The 14,162-nt window shown below is 52.3% G+C and overlaps 1 protein-coding gene across 1 annotated transcript in view; it reads left to right on the top strand.

Moving 5' to 3' along the window:
- The window catches only part of PPP2R1A (protein phosphatase 2 scaffold subunit Aalpha), a 34,045-nt gene extending 22,029 nt beyond the window's left edge, over positions 1 to 12,016 (top strand). The window contains exons 7-15 of the mRNA XM_036746060.1: positions 4,424 to 4,538; positions 4,659 to 4,729; positions 6,682 to 6,816; positions 7,486 to 7,659; positions 9,129 to 9,189; positions 10,395 to 10,549; positions 10,741 to 10,883; positions 11,366 to 11,457; positions 11,572 to 12,016. Coding sequence (XP_036601955.1) covers positions 4,424 to 4,538; positions 4,659 to 4,729; positions 6,682 to 6,816; positions 7,486 to 7,659; positions 9,129 to 9,189; positions 10,395 to 10,549; positions 10,741 to 10,883; positions 11,366 to 11,457; positions 11,572 to 11,588 — 963 coding nt within the window. The 3' untranslated portion in view covers positions 11,589 to 12,016. The remainder of the gene's footprint in view (positions 1 to 4,423; positions 4,539 to 4,658; positions 4,730 to 6,681; positions 6,817 to 7,485; positions 7,660 to 9,128; positions 9,190 to 10,394; positions 10,550 to 10,740; positions 10,884 to 11,365; positions 11,458 to 11,571) is intronic.
- Positions 12,017 to 14,162: the final 2,146 nt, after the last annotated feature.

A 14,162-nucleotide genomic window follows, 5' to 3' on the forward strand; every position in this document is an offset into this window, starting at 1 on the left:
TGCCACTGAAGAGATTTGGAAATACCTTAGCACAGACTCAGCCCTTATTGGCTGCTCCATGGTCACAGGAGGGTAGAGCACCCAACCACAGAATCTCAGGGTTCAAAGCAGTTGACAGGTCCTAGACACCAACCTGTGCCAGGGACAGCCTGTTAGAGTCCCTGACAAGTGGCCACCTGGCAGGTAGCCACTATTTGTATGATGTCTGAAGATTAACCAAGCATTTCACATCCATGGAAGAGCTCTGGTGAAGTGGATCGATCAGTCAACAAGCATTTATTAAGTGCCTGTTATGTGCTCGGCACTGAGGATATGAAGATGAAAATGGAACTCCCTGCCTACCATCAAGGTGCTTGCCTTGGCAGACGGATCCTTAGGAGGAGATGCAGAATAGAGCCAAGAGCATTTTACCTGGGGAGAAGCTGGAGGAGATGAGAAATGGCCTCTTATAGAAGGTGGTGCCATTCCTGTGAGTGTGCTCCCGGTGTGCGAGCCTGTGCAGAACATGGAGATGGGAGATGGAATGCTGTGTGAGGGGGAAGCAAGCTGGCAAGTCGGGCTGAACTGTCATTATGTGAAATGGAATAGTATGGCCTAGGACAGGCAGGAGGGAGATGGAGCACATGAAGCCTTCTGGAGGCAGACAGATTCACTTTTGGGCATCTCTGATTGAATAATCCAAGCTTACTCAAGGCAGCAAGATTGATCTCCTCTGGGCTCCTTACAGTGCTGCCTGTGCCTCCTGACACTGAGAGCCAGCTTGGGGGTGTGTTGTAGGCTGCAGGCCTAGTCGTGAGCTAGCTCTTGGGCTTTACCCTGGCTACTTGTCTGAGGATAGTGCCACACAGATCTGTAAGCGCTTTCTGGGGACACTGGAGACTATGTGGTCTTTAAATACTTAAGGAGCTGGAGAAGCTTTAATTGTCTCAGTGTGGTCTCTCTTTCCATTGATAAATATTTTGATACCACTGGACTGAGATGACTCTGGAGAGTGAGGCCGACTACTTTGTGCAACTCTGCCTCACTTAAATCCAATTTATGCGTGAATCAAAAGACATCACCATTTTACCTACTATTTGTGCCCGACCTGTGGTGGAACATTCCAAGGTCATATTGGTCTGATCAGCCACAGTTGCATACACTGAAACTTGTCTCTAGCGTAGTGATGTCATTTTGGTCCTCTTTGAGAACCAAGGACAACAACCAACCAGCCATTTTGGTAACTTTACAACATTACTACTGTGATATTAAATGAGCTCTGGGAGACTGAACTCAAGAGAGGTCGAGTGATAGACCCAAGGTCACACAGCTAATAAATGACAGGGTTCTCAAGCCCTGCGCTTTTCTCACTTCATCATTTGGGCCTTGGTCATAGCATCCCCTAAGACTGGCCCTAAAATGTACCACCACGTAGCCAATGTTCTGGGCCAGGAGCCACTTTGCACCAGATTGCACACATAGTAAGTTGTGTTATTTTCTTATTCTATCCTTGAATATCTGCTGGTGAGATGGAATCAGTGATGAACGAGGCTCCTACCCCAGTCCAGGCTTTCCCCCCAGTCAGTAGGGACCTCAGAAACCCCCTGTAGGCTGTCCTGTACCTGAGGACATGAGAACTGGCCAGGAGGGGAACCGTCCCTTTCTAGCGGGAGATTGGGCTGCTTTTGGACACTTCTGATGTCGGGATGTCTGGAAGAATGTAGTGATAATGCAAGGTGCCCTTGAGCCACAGGGGCTGCCCCAGGGTGGGCCTGAATCATCTGTAGGTCTTGAATCATCATTGGAGAAAAAGTGCCGGGTTTGGAGTCAGACATCGTGGGTGTGCCTCCTGGCTCCAGGGGCTGCTGACTCGACTCAGGGTCTCTTGGGCCCGTTACTTTGCCTTCCTGAGTCTGTTTTCTCACTCGTAAAATGAAGGGGTTCAATTAGGAGGTTTCAGAGGTCTCTTCCAGCTCTAAAACTGTCATTCTAAGCTGTTAACCTCATCGAGATTTTATAAAGACCTTTAATTCAATTCAGCAAGTATTGATTACTATGCGAGGCATCATTGGACATATAGAAATCCCTGAAGTCCTTGCCTCAGGGAGGGAATATTTTACTGGTGGCTTTAACACATTCAGAGATAACTCTATGGCCATTTGGAGAGGGAGAGAGCATGGACAACTGGAGGATTAGGAAAGGCTTTCAGAAGGAGTTGGCCTGGGGTGACCCTCAAAGGAACGTGAGATTTCTAAGGAGAAACGTAAGAAAGGGTGCGTTCCAGGGAAGGAGTACAGCCTGTGCAAAGGCATGGAGACTGGAGATAGAAGACTCAGTTCAGGGCACAGTTAGTAGTTCTTTTGGGCTGGAACATAAGTGCACATAAAAGGAAGTCGATCTTAAGGGGCTGGGGAAGAGGTAGTGGAGGCTTTAGGTATTAAGCTGAGACATTTGCATGTTATCTCGGCACTGGGGAGCTACTGAAGGCTCTTGGAGTGGGAGGTTCGTCAGTCACCCGTGGGGAGCAGCCTGGGAGAAGTGTGGCTTGCTAGCTGCTGTAGTTCACCTCTGAATGTTCTTGAGGGTCTTGTATCATGGCAGCAGCTAAAGGCGCTAATGTGGTTGAAGGCTGCCTTGAGAAAGCCAAGTGTTTCAGCTTGGCCTGTGGTCAGGTCATTCAGGTCTGGGGGTTTGTGGTTGTTTCTAGGCACCATAACTTAGGAAGAAGGGATTCGATCAGCTGGAAGGCGAGCAGAGGAGGGAGGCCAGGATGATAGAAGTGCTCAGAGATCTTGTACGAGCCACACGTGAATTGGCTCAGAGACTTAGGAATGCTTAGTCTAGAGAAGAGAACATTTAGGGTGGATACCCAGTGGCTGTTTTAAAGAGTACTGGGCCCCATTCTGCTTGGTCCCAGAAGGCAGATCTCTGCACTATAGCAGGGATTACCAAAGAAACAAATGTGAGCTAACGGAGTCACCCAAAGTGTAATGGGCTGCCCCAGAAAGTTGGGCTGCCTTCTCCTTGTCTTGGAGTCAAGCCCTGACCCCTAGTAGGGATGTTCTAGAGGGAGTCCTTGTCCTGCTGAGGGTTGTCCTGCGTGTATTGGAGGTCCGTCCAACCCCAAGAGTCAGTGATTCTGGTTAAGCAAGATAGGTCCGAGTGCCTGCTATGCTGGATAGCAGGTGCCTTCTCTTGCATTTGCAGATCCCCACCTCTCTCACGGGAAGAAGGTGCTCATCTTTCCTCAGTCCTCTGAAATCAGGACAGGTCCCTGCATGTCCCAGAGTTCTGATGTCTTTCCTGATAGTCCTTTTATTGTGTAAAGCTTTGTCTTGGTTCTACTTACATTGCCTCAGTTGAGACAAGTCATCCTAGTTTTCCCTGAATTCTTTATATATGGCACCATAATATTTGTTCCATTATGTTCATATAATGCAATTGTTTAGCTGCTCTCCAACTGATAGGATTCCATCCTGCTATAAATAGAAATATGTACCTTTGGGAATTTTCTCTCTCTTTGATATATGAATCTTTTCATAGATTGGGTGAGGGGGGGAAGAGAGAGGGTGGGGGAGGGAGAGAGGGAGAGAGAGAAGGACTAGAAAAAGGACTTTGAGTTGTGGAAGAACGGAGAAGAGAGTGCTCCCCACAGATGGCCTTGATTTTTGGAAACTCGTGTAATGTTAGAGCAGTGTGGTTCGTTATTAGAATGAAAAAGCACCATCAAGCCTCCTCTGCCTGGCAGTGCGGAGACAAAGTCAGAAGCGAGACAGTGTCTGCCTTCGGAAAGCTTCCATCCTGGTAGGGAATGATAGCATTTCTGTCTGAGGAATCCCAGGGAATGAACGGAGCCATGTTGTTGCTTCCTTTGCAAAGTGTGGGTAGAAGTGGTTGGATTGCTGCCTGCTCCTGAGTGGTAGAGCGCTGTGGACCCTGACCTGCTGCCTGGGCGGCGGCCCCGCTCCTTCATCTGTGGCTCTTGCCCTCCCTCGCTCAGAGGGTAGCTGGGAGACCGGCGCTTCTCACGGAGCCAGCTCTCCACAGCCACCCTGTGAGGGAGCTTGGTGGCACAGGCATCCTCTTATTTTAAGAGGAGGAGACGGAGGCCAGGAGCGAGGGGATGTGGTCTGGCCCTGGTCCCCCTTAATGAACAGTCCATCTATTCTGACCTAGCCTCCTTTTGCATTAGGTCTAGAATTGCAGAATTCTTACTTGGCACTAACTTCTTTCTGAAAGGAGAGGAGACAGGGGAGGAATGGAATGGGCTGGGTCGCTGCTACCTGCCCTTTGTTGCCCAAGGATAGATCCCGTCACTCTTGTCTCATGAGCCTCATGTTCTAGCTCTCCTGCACTGGGGCTGGTGGGACCATGAAGACCAACCAGAGCATCCTGACCTCTCTTCTCCTCACCCTTATGTGCTTTCCTCTGTTGCTCTGTGCAGCTCCAGAAGGCAGTTGGCCCGGAGATCACCAAGACAGATTTGGTCCCTGCCTTTCAGAACCTCATGAAAGATTGTGAGGCTGAGGTGAGGGCAGCGGCCTCCCACAAGGTCAAAGGTCGGTGCTTGGGGACTCAGGCCTTGGTGGGGAGGAGGGGTGGCAGTCAGATGTGTAGGGAGGGGGGTGGGCTACAGTGACAGATGTTGCTCAAGCTTCTCCTTCCTTTCTTTCCCACAGAGTTCTGCGAGAATCTCTCTTCAGACTGCCGGGAGAATGTGATCATGACCCAGATCTTGCCCTGCATCAAGGTGGGTGGAGGGGGAGCTGAGATGAGGGGGTAGCTCTCATTTTCCTCCAGCTTTGGGTTGTAGAAGGGCCTCAGTGTCTTCATCTGTACAAGGGATTCAGGCTTGGTTTCTCCCTTCTGTGATCCTCACATTACAGATGTGGAAACAGCCTCAGAAAACTAAAGTGCGGGCAATGGGCCCAGCCCGGGTCCTCTAATGTTAAGGCCTAGCTGCCTTTACACCTCCTTTATGTCCGTTAAAAAAACATTCTGCACTGAGAAACATCCAATAAAGTGAGCATTTCCATACACCTAGTGTAGCGGAAGATGATTGTGTGAAACTCTGGATTCCTCATGTCAGCCTTTTCATTAAAACAGAAAAACCAGGCATTGAGCTTAACCTGTAGAGCTCTCAGGTTTACCAGGGCCATGGCCTTGTGAGGATGGATGAGGCAGGTATTACCCTTCCCATCCTACAGATGATGGGACTGAGGGTCAGAGGAGCCCAGGGACTTGTCCACTTCTTAGGGGCTGGCTCAGAGCTTGCTTGTGGGGGGGATGTTGATAAGAGATCTTAACCTGGGACCTGGGAACTCCCCTCTTCCCCCTTTTAAAAAATGTTTGGATAATGGCATTTCAATGTAATTCATTTCCTTTGTAATCTAAGGTCATTTATTTGATACATTTAAAGGCATGCTACTGGGCAGGGTTCCCATATCCTTGCCAGACTGCCTGCCCAAGGGGGCCAGGTCACTAAGAACATTAACCCCTGCCCTACAACCTGTGGGTCTGTCTCTTGTGAGCAGGATGCTGGGGGGTCAGGGGATGGTTCTGTGAGGCTGGACGAATGGTGCTATGCCTGTTCAGGGGTCTGGGAGGCTGGTATTCTGTTTAGGAAGGGCATTTGCAAAGTGGCGAGTGCCTCAGGTGGGAAGGTACATGATAACTGCATTTGAGGATCAGATGAAAGAAGTGGAGATACATGGCCTGAAGAAGAGAAATTATGGTGGGGTGGTGACCCATGATCTGTCAGTAGAAGCTCTGGAACCAAGCAGCTGCAGTGGGTGCAAGCTCCTGTGGGAGGCTCTGGGTTGCCTGTCACTGGTGGTTTCAGGCAGTCAGTGAGCCTCCTGTGTGCCTGGCTCTCTGCTTAGCACAGAGGCAGATGGGCACTTGGTAGTGTTGGAGAGAACCTTCCTGGCCAAAAGAAGTGACTTCTGGGGTTCCTTCCAGTGGTCTGTTAAAATAAAGATGGCTGGAGCCTTGGGGTAGGGAAGTAGGGGATGGGACGGTTGATTATGACCAGGCAAGGGGTGGGGCTGAGTAGCTGCCCCCACCTTCCCTGCCTGTTTGTGGGGGGATAAGAAATGGCTTGGGCTTGGGTTGTGAGGGGTCTTTGGGCCCAACCCTGACCTTTTCAGGGGCACAGGTGGGCTGAGCCTGTGTGGTAAGCATTTCCTCAGAGAGCACTGGAGCATCTGATGCTGTATTTGGGATGTGTGATAGAGAGAACATGGCGGATTGGAAGGAACACTTGGGACTTGAATCTCAGCCATGGCGCTTGCTGGCAGGTCTTCTGACAGGCCTAAGACTCATTTCTAAGTTAAGGCTTTGACTAGTTTCCCTCTTCAATTCCTTTCTGACTCAAATATCCTCTGACTTGGTGACCCAGATGATTGAGGGCCCCTCCAGCTCTCACATCCTGGGAACTAGACTTAATGGTGGCACAGCCTCACCCATTGGAAATCTGGGAACTCCACCCAGACAACATGAGAACCTGCCTTGGTTGATTATCTCTGAGTAGGAGAACAGGACCTGTGACTCCTGGCCATTTCTGGGTTCTCAGAACTCCAGAGGGGTAGGGAGGGATGGGAATGGGTGTTGCCCCTGGGCTTCCTGGGCCCAGGGGCCAGAGGGGACTGCTGTGTGTGTATCTTTTGCCCCATATCTTAACCTTTCTTCCCTACCCCCCAGGAGCTGGTGTCAGATGCCAACCAGCATGTGAAGTCGGCCCTGGCCTCAGTCATCATGGGTCTCTCGCCCATTCTGGGCAAAGACAATACCATTGAGCACCTCCTTCCTCTCTTCCTGGCCCAGTTGAAGGATGAGGTGAGTGTGCCAGGGACCAGATGTTTGGCTTTGGGGAGCCTAAGGAGATTACAGGCTCGCTGATCTCAGGATTAAGGGTCCGGAGTGAGGGAAGAGATGGCCTTGCTCTCCGCTGCCCTTTTCATGTCCCATCTGGAGCCACGTCCCATCTGGAGCATGGTGTCCCGTTCTGAATGCTCCAGGATAAGGATGGGCCATTAATGGAGCACATTCACATAACTGACCAGGATAGGGCTAGTTCTGGAAATGATGCCACGTGTGTGTGCATGTGCGTGTAGGTGCTAGTGCCAGCTCTGCCCTGGTCAGGGGTGTTGTAGAGAGCATTGAGCATTGGGTTGGGTTAGATACCTTCTTAGGGCCCAGTGATTTCCCTGAATTTCCCTGGTTTCTCTCTGGCTCTCTACAGGCTCCTTGTGCCTCTGACCATCAAGGGAGTGGGGTGTGTGTGTGTGTGTGGTGTGAATGATAGGGGTGAACAGCTTGCGTGGGCTGAATTTTTCTGCCTAGTGATGGATTCACTACAAGGAAGCACATCTGCCCTCTCGTCCTGGGTCAGTGTGGAGGAGGGGAAGAAGAGAGGGTGCAGCCTGAGGTATTTGGAAATGGCCATGATGGGGGTTGCCTGCTGTCTCTGAGCCTACCCTATCTCATGCATTGGTCTCCCCTTAGTGCCCTGAGGTGCGGCTGAACATTATCTCCAACCTGGATTGTGTGAATGAGGTGATTGGAATCCGGCAGCTATCCCAGTCCCTGCTTCCTGCTATAGTGGAGCTGGCAGAGGATGCCAAGTGGCGGGTGCGGCTGGCTATCATTGAGTACATGCCCCTGCTGGCTGGGCAGTTGGTGAGTATGAGAGGAGGCCAGTCATCTGCACTGCTGAAGGGATGTCACAGAGGAGGAGATGTCCTTGGGCCTCTGGGACGCTCCTGTCTGAGTGCAGAGACGTGTCCCAGGATCCACATATACTCCTTATTACAGGGACCGTGTCCCTGCCCCATTGGTATCTGCCACTGTGCTAGGCATGTAGTATATGGCCAGAAAATACTTCTCAAGAAGCCTCTGGAGCTGTCTGTGTGACGGTGACAGGGTTCCCAGGTTATCCTCGTGAGAAGGAAGAAGAGGAAGCCGAGAAGCTGACTTGGGCGTTTGGAGTCACTGCTTGGGATGGAGCAGTGGCCACAGAGAGGAGCCCAGTCCTGTGGAGATGGCCTTGGGCCCCCATGGGCCTCGTTTCCCTGAGCTGTAAAAGGATGGATGAGATGACCCTGGAGTTCCCTTCCAGGTTCTTGATGCTCTGCTGGGCTTGGGGGCGGTATTCAATTGATGGTGAAGCCCCAAACTGTCTGATCTGGGGCTAGGCAGTAGTGACAGGAAGCCACACTATCAGATTTGTCTGCGACTCCCGAGGATGTTCAGAGGTTTAAAAGAAATGGCAAAAACAGTTTTGTGGCTTGAATTACAAGGTTCTAGATCAAAGTCCTAGAGCGTCTTGGTAGTAGTGGATATGACCTTAGGGGTGGAGGAGAGGGTGGTGTGGGGTGGAAATGAGCTGGGGTGAAGAAGTGGCCTTGGCCCTGGGTGATGGGCATTGATCGTAGGCAGATCAGAGGCTGACAGGTGAACCCTGCTTCTGACTGGGGTTAGGACATCCCATACTGAGCTCAGGCCCAGGAGGCGGCTGAGAGGCTCCCTGGGCTCTGCCCTCTAAAGCTGGGTGGATTTGGGCAAGTCCTGTGCCCTCCCAGAGACTCAGTTTCCTCTTCTTTAAAATGGAAACAGTGAGGGCAGATGTTTGGATAAAATGAGGGCCCTAGAATTTAGAAGAGGAAAGGAGCCTTGAGCTCATCCCGTTCAGCATTCCTCGTTGTACATGTGAGGAGCCATGTCAGGGAGGGTTAGGCAGGCTGGCCAAGATCACTTCTTAAAAATTTTGTATTGCTATTTTGTTTTTATGTAATCTTTGTTTTCCCAACATACTTTTCAGTTCCCTTCCATCTGGTTCCCAGAAAACTGTTCCTTAGAACAAAGGAGAAAAATAGTTCAGCAGAATCCCAGTGTGGTGTTGTATGTAGTGTCCTGTCCCCATAGTCCTCTGCAAAGAATTGAGCTGGATTCAAAGCCAGGCCCTTTCAGCCCTTGGCTCTGGTGCCTGGCTCCCTTGCTGTATCCCAAGAGGACTCTTGGCCCTTGTCTGCAAGGTAGAGATGGTGGTGACTGTATCTGAGCCTAGGCTTGACTTCCGACAGCACGTCCATCCCTGGGGCTAGGACGTGGGACTCCTCTGATTCCTTCCCTCTCCCTCTCTCTCTCAGGGGGTGGAGTTCTTTGATGAGAAACTGAACTCCTTGTGTATGGCCTGGCTGGTGGATCACGGTGAGTTGGAAGGGCCGTTCTGCCATGGGGACATGGGCGATGCTGGGCTAGGGGTCGCATCCTCTTTTCCTGCAAACTCTACCACCATCTTTAGCAGCTAGATGAGGGCAGAGGTGGGGAGGGTACAGCAGAATGAGAGCTCTCCAAGGTGCTGGGCCCTGAGTGATGCCTTGAAGGTCTCTGACTTTCCCCAGGCCCTTGTCTAGTTGGCCTAGGGACTGACTTCATGGTAGTCGGGGCAGGTGGACAGAGTGACCCCTGCTGGGACAGCCCTGTGAGCCCATATATCACCTCATGTCCTTGCTAGTGAATGTACTTCCACCCCTACTCAGTGTAGTGTCCCTGAAAGGTTATTGAATTTGGAGGGAGAAGAGCTGGGTTCAAATCTTAGCTTTGTGGAGTGAAGGAAAGAAGGGAGGGAGGAAGGAAGGAAGGGAGTGAGGAAAGGAAGGAGGGAAGAAGTGAAGGAAAGGAGGGAGGAAGGAAAGAAAGAAGGGAGGGAAGGAAGGAGGGAGGGAGGAAGGAAAGAGGGAGGGAGGAAGGAAGGAAAACATTTATTAGGTGTTCCTTTAAGTACTGGGTGTGCAGAGAAACTTGTCTAATGGGAGGGACAGCGTGTATAGGGTGGTGGTGGCAATGGTGGTGGCAGTGGTATCTTGATTTGGAAAGGCATGGGCATGTCAGGGGAGTAGGGGAGTGGGCTGAAACTCCTTTGCCACCTTCAAGGCAGAGTTGATTTAATTGTGACAGAACTGGGGAGTTGGGGAGGAGGGAGATGGGGAGGGATGGCTTGGCAAGTCGGGCAGCCGGTGGGTGGAGGCCTCCCATGTGTTCTTGGACAAGTCACATTTTCCTTTTCCGGGGTTTGGCTTCTTCATCTGTAACATAGGGGTGTCAGACACGGGCCTGCATCGTGGTTTGCAGCACCTCTAAGTGCATCCTACCAGATTAAAATGTAATTGGGAAGTATTTAACAAAATAAAAGTCCAGTAGGACATAGATACTGTTCATATGTGGTTTTCTAAGTTAATCTGTGCCCTCAGGGATCCTTGTGGATGGCTTGGTGGCCCCGATTTCTATCAGAGTTTGACTCCCCTTGCCTTCATGATGTTTTGAGGTTCTTTTTTTCTGTGGATCTTTCTTTGGGCTCTGAGTTGTTCTACTTTGAGTACAAACCCACATTATCTTCCTCCTCCCCTTCCCAGTATATGCCATCCGTGAGGCAGCTACCAGCAACCTCAAGAAGCTGGTGGAGAAGTTTGGGAAGGACTGGGCCCATGTCACCATCATCCCCAAGGTCCTGGCCATGTCTGGAGACCCCAACTATCTACATCGGATGACCACACTCTTCTGTATCAATGTGAGAACCTTGACCATCACGTTGGATGGGCTCCTTGGGAAGAAAAGATGGAGGGAGCTGGGGGACATGGGGCCTGGCTCATTGGGTGCTATTGGAGACCTCCTTGGGGGTTGTGGGGATGTGGATGGTCAGTGCGGCGGCCTGCTGGGTAGTCAGGCACAAAAGAGACAAGGGCCTCCCCATTTCCCCAGGTGTTATCTGAGGTCTGTGGGCAGGACATCACCACCAAACACATGCTACCCACAGTCTTGCGCATGGCGGGTGACCCCGTGGCCAATGTCCGCTTCAACGTGGCCAAGTCCCTGCAGAAGATTGGGCCTATCTTAGACAACAGGTAAGGAGGGAGAGGGACCTTGGGGAAGGAAGAAAAACCTCCTTCTTTGCCCTTGGCTAGAATCGGACTCTTCCCTGATACCAGCCATGGAGACTGATGACCAGTACACCTCCCCAGCTTCTCACATCCCCCTCCTCTGGGATTTCTAGACTGCTGACTTCTCTGTGTCTTCTTCCCCCCAGCCTCTGAGATTGTTGATCTCTGAATGTGTCCCCCTGGCCCCTGAGACTGCTGACCCATCTGTTATTCCCCTATTTCCAAGATCTCTGGCTTCTTTGTATGTCCCCTGCAGCCCCCAGAGACTGTGACCCATAATCTCTGTGTGTGCCACTAGCCCTTCAGCCCCAGAGAGCACTGACCCTCGTGTGTGTCCTCCATGGCCCTAGAAACTGCCTCTCAGTATCCCTCCCAGCCCTCTCCTGTCCTGGCCCCTGAGTCTGCTGAGGCACCCCCTCCTCATCCCCTTTCTCCTCTCCCGCCAGCACGCTCCAGAGCGAGGTGAAGCCCATCTTGGAAAAGCTGACCCAGGATCAAGATGTGGACGTCAAGTACTTCGCTCAGGAGGCGCTCAGTGGTACGGCCCTGGGGGAGGGGCTGCAGGGATGTTTGGGGGTGGGCACTGGGGCAGCTGAGGCTGGCACTCAAGTTCGCTAAAAGTCCCTCTCTTTCTCCCTCTTGTCTTACCCAGTTTTGTCTTTGGCCTGATGACGGAAGAGGAAAGAGCTGGTGTTTCTGCCTCCCTCCCTGGGCGGCGGGGGGCACCATCGGCTCTGACTCCCAGTGCATGGTCTGACCCCTGGCTCCCCTTCCTCTCTCCAGCACGGCTCCCCTCCTTCCTCCCTGCTCTCCCAGGGTTGGAGGGCTGCACCAGGCCAGGGGCCCTGGGGGGATGAACAGAGCGGCCTGCAGAAGGAGTGGAGTGGTCTGCCTGCCTGTGGGGTAGGAGCGATGGGGCAGGGTGGGGGTCACCCAGGTCCCTGGTCCCTGCTCCTGCAATGGGGACCCCTTCCCCGGCCCCTTTCCTCCCTGTGCTCCCCCCTCAGCCCCCAATGTGGGTGGTTTATTGTGTCAACTGTGTGGTTTTAATTTTGTTCCTTTTTTCTTTTCACGGAGAAATAAATGGATGGAAATACCTGGGTTTGTGTCTCTAGCCCCAGGGCGGGGGGAGAGGGTGGTAAAGGACCTTCCATGGACCTCACCTTTTCATTGTCCCACTTAGTACTTTACAGAGAAGGGGACTAGCTGGAGGCCAGTGGGCAGCTCATCTCTGATGGGGCCCCCTCCCCATCTCCTCATGGCTCCAGCCCCTCTGGGGGACACTGCAGCTGAGGCACAGTATGATGGAGTTAAGGGCATTGGGAATGAGCTGAGAGATTGTCCCCCCAGAGTAGCTGGTTCTGGGAGGGCAGAGGAGGTGAATGAATGAATCCTGGTCAATCTCCGGGCATGGGGCTTGGCCCTGTTTGAGCAGTGCAGCATTCAGAACTGGAAGATGCTTCAGGGGCCAAGGTCCAGTGCCCTCATTTGAGAGCAGGGCCTCAGGGACCTGGAGCCAGGGCCAGTATTCTAACACTCGCCCTCTGCTTCCGTGTGCGTTTTGGCTCTCGGGGTCTTGGATGAGAGTAGGAGGTGCAGTGAGCTAGAAGGCACAACTCAGAAAACAGTCCGGATGAGCTGGGAGCTGGGAGCCTATCCTCCCAGCACCAGCCACCTTGAGCTCCCTGGGAAGGGCCCAGGCAGAAATAAATCCATCATGCCAGGCCCATCACGAGTGATGGGCTAGGGAGCCATGAGCACAGAAGACCCAAGGCCAGGACTGGAAGGGTCCCTGAACACTCATTTGGTGGTGGTGGGTCAGTGGTTTTTTTGGTCATGTCCAACTCTCTGTGACCCCATTGGGGGTTTTCTTAGCAAAGATCCTGGAGTGGTTTGCCATTTCCTTCTGCAGCTCACTTTACGGATGAGGGAACTAAAGCAGACAGGGTGAAGTGACTTGCCCAGGGTCACACAGCTAGGAAGCATCTGAGGCTAGATTTGAACTTGGGTCTTTTTTGACTCCAGGCCGGGTACTCTGTCCACTGCAGCACCCAGCTGTACCCCTTGCATTAGGTATTGATTGCTTTACAGTTTCTTAGAAGGTGCTTTTCATGTGGCAAGTTATATGAAGTGACCTTAGCCCCGTAGAGGAAGGATCCTTCAAGACAGATCCCTGAGATGGTTCAAAGAGCGCAGACAGGGCCGTGAGCGGCCTCAGGCATCTGCTTTCTGTCTGTGCTTCTTGCCAGGCCTGCTCCTCCTCTATTCTGCCCTGGGTTCCCCCAGCTGCAGAGCATGGCCCTGCCCCGCCAGCCCGGTCCCTCCCCTTTCTGGGCCTGAAGTTCCTCCTCTCTGATGGGGCAGTTGGAGCAGACATCTTGGGTGGCCCTGGGCAGGAGAACTAGCTGTGGAACCAGAAGACTTGGGTTCAAATCCCAGAGACTTAAGAGGCCTGGCACAAGTCACCGTTCCTTGTTCAGCCTCAGTTTCCTCATCTGTAAATTCAGAGGGTTGGATTAGATCCTTTCTAGCTTGAGATCTACAACTTGGCATTTGTTGTTCAGTCATGTCTGACTCTTTGTGCCTCTGTTCGGGGGCTTCTTGGCAAAGACACTGGAGTGGTTCATTAATTCCTGCTCCAGTTCATTTTACAGATGAGGAAACTGAGGCAGACAGGGTGAAGTGACTTGCCCAGGGTTACCCAGCCAGTAAATGTCTGAGGCTGGATTTGAACTTGGGTCTTCTTGACTCTGGCCTGGCACTCTGTACACTATGGAGCCACCCTAGCTCCTCCACAACTCGGCATATCTGACTCAGCCAAACTCCCTGTCTTTCCCCCAAACTTTTCCTTCTCCCTAACTTTGTTGTTACTGTTGAAGGCACCTCCACCCTCCCACCTATCCAGGCTCCCAGCTGAGGCATCCTCCTCAAATCCCTGAAGTCTTGTTGAATCCCATTGTTTATCCCCTCACACCTCGCATGTGTGCCCCCTACCCTGTTGGCTCTCCCTACCTCGAGGCTCCCCCCACCAGTCTGTCCTTCCCTCAGCTCTCACATTGAGGCCTGGGTCCAGGACCTCCAGTGGCTCCCCATCACCTCCAGGGCTCAACCAGAAAAACCCCTGCTTGGCTTCCCCTTCCTGGCTCTTCACTTTCTTCCCTGTGCTCTCCTGGTTGTCCCCCTCCTCGCCTCTGCCTCCTGGCTTCTCTGGCTTCCTTCAGGCCTGTCCTAGCCCCTCTTCAC

This window comes from Trichosurus vulpecula, chromosome 2, assembly GCF_011100635.1.
Source record: "Trichosurus vulpecula isolate mTriVul1 chromosome 2, mTriVul1.pri, whole genome shotgun sequence".
Classification (NCBI taxonomy): Eukaryota; Metazoa; Chordata; class Mammalia; order Diprotodontia; family Phalangeridae; genus Trichosurus; species Trichosurus vulpecula.